This window comes from Condylura cristata, unplaced genomic scaffold, assembly GCF_000260355.1.
Source record: "Condylura cristata isolate star-nosed mole 26May11 unplaced genomic scaffold, ConCri1.0 scaffold00015, whole genome shotgun sequence".
Lineage (NCBI taxonomy): Eukaryota > Metazoa > Chordata > Mammalia > Eulipotyphla > Talpidae > Condylura > Condylura cristata.
The window spans coordinates 6,751,030-6,751,977 of record NW_004567116.1 but is presented as its reverse complement, the minus strand read 5'-3'; the positions used below and the strand labels follow the sequence as shown (position 1 = coordinate 6,751,977).

Sequence of the window (948 nt, the reverse complement as noted above, 5' to 3'; positions counted from 1 at the left end):
ATGCACAGAAGCAATAACACAGACGTGACTTACTTCATCCTTCTGGGATTTGCAGATGCTGAGGAAATCCAGCTGGTGCTCTTTGTGCTGTTTCTGCTGATCTACCTGGTCACCGTGCTGGGGAATGCGGGCATGATAATGGTCATCCGCCTGGATGCTCAGCTGCACACCCCCATGTATTTCTTCCTCAGTCACCTGTCTTTCATTGACCTCAGTTACTCAACTGTTATTACTCCTAAAACCTTAGAAAACTTACTTACCTCCAACAAGAATATTTCATATGCAAGCTGTTTCACCCAAATGTATTTTTTTGTCTACCTTGGTGCTGCAGAATGTTTTCTTCTGTCCTCCATGGCCTATGACCGCTATGTAGCCATCTGCAATCCTCTCCACTACCCGGTCGTCATGTCCACAAGACGCTGCTGGGCGCTCCTTGCTGGGTCCTATTTGATAGGTTTTGCAGACTCTTTAGTCAATAGGCTATGCACCAGCAGATTACATTTCTGCAAGGTCAATGTAATCCACCATTTTTTCTGTGACCCGTCTCCAATATTAGCCCTGTCGTGCACTGAAAATCATGACATCGAATACATAATAGTCTTTTTTGCTGGCATCACCCTCATGGTCTCTCTCATTATGCTGTCTGTATCCTACGTGTCCATTCTCTCCACTATCCTGAAAATTAATTCTACTTCGGGGAAGAGAAAAGCCTTCTCCACCTGTGCCTCCCATCTCTTGGCCGTCACCATCTTCTATAGCACCATGATCTTCACTTATTTAAGACCAAGCAAATCCTACTCCCTCGGAAAGGACCAGGTGGCTTCTGTGTTTTACACGATCGTGACCCCCATGTTGAACCCACTCATTTACAGCCTCCGCAACAAAGAGGTGAAAAATGCTGTCCTGAGACTCCTGCAGAAGAGAGAAGGCTCCAGACACGTGAAATAG

The 948-nt window shown here is 46.0% G+C and overlaps 1 protein-coding gene across 1 annotated transcript; it reads left to right on the top strand.

Annotated features, from left to right (window-relative positions):
- On the top strand, positions 1-948 carry LOC101635827 (olfactory receptor 8H1-like). The gene has a single exon (XM_004682785.1). It carries the CDS (start codon positions 1-3, stop codon positions 946-948), a length of 948 nt encoding a protein of 315 aa, XP_004682842.1.

Coding starts and splice junctions, on each gene's coding strand:
- LOC101635827 (XM_004682785.1), top strand. CDS start 1: ATGCACAGAAGCAATAACACAGACGTGACTTACTTCATCCTTCTGGGA.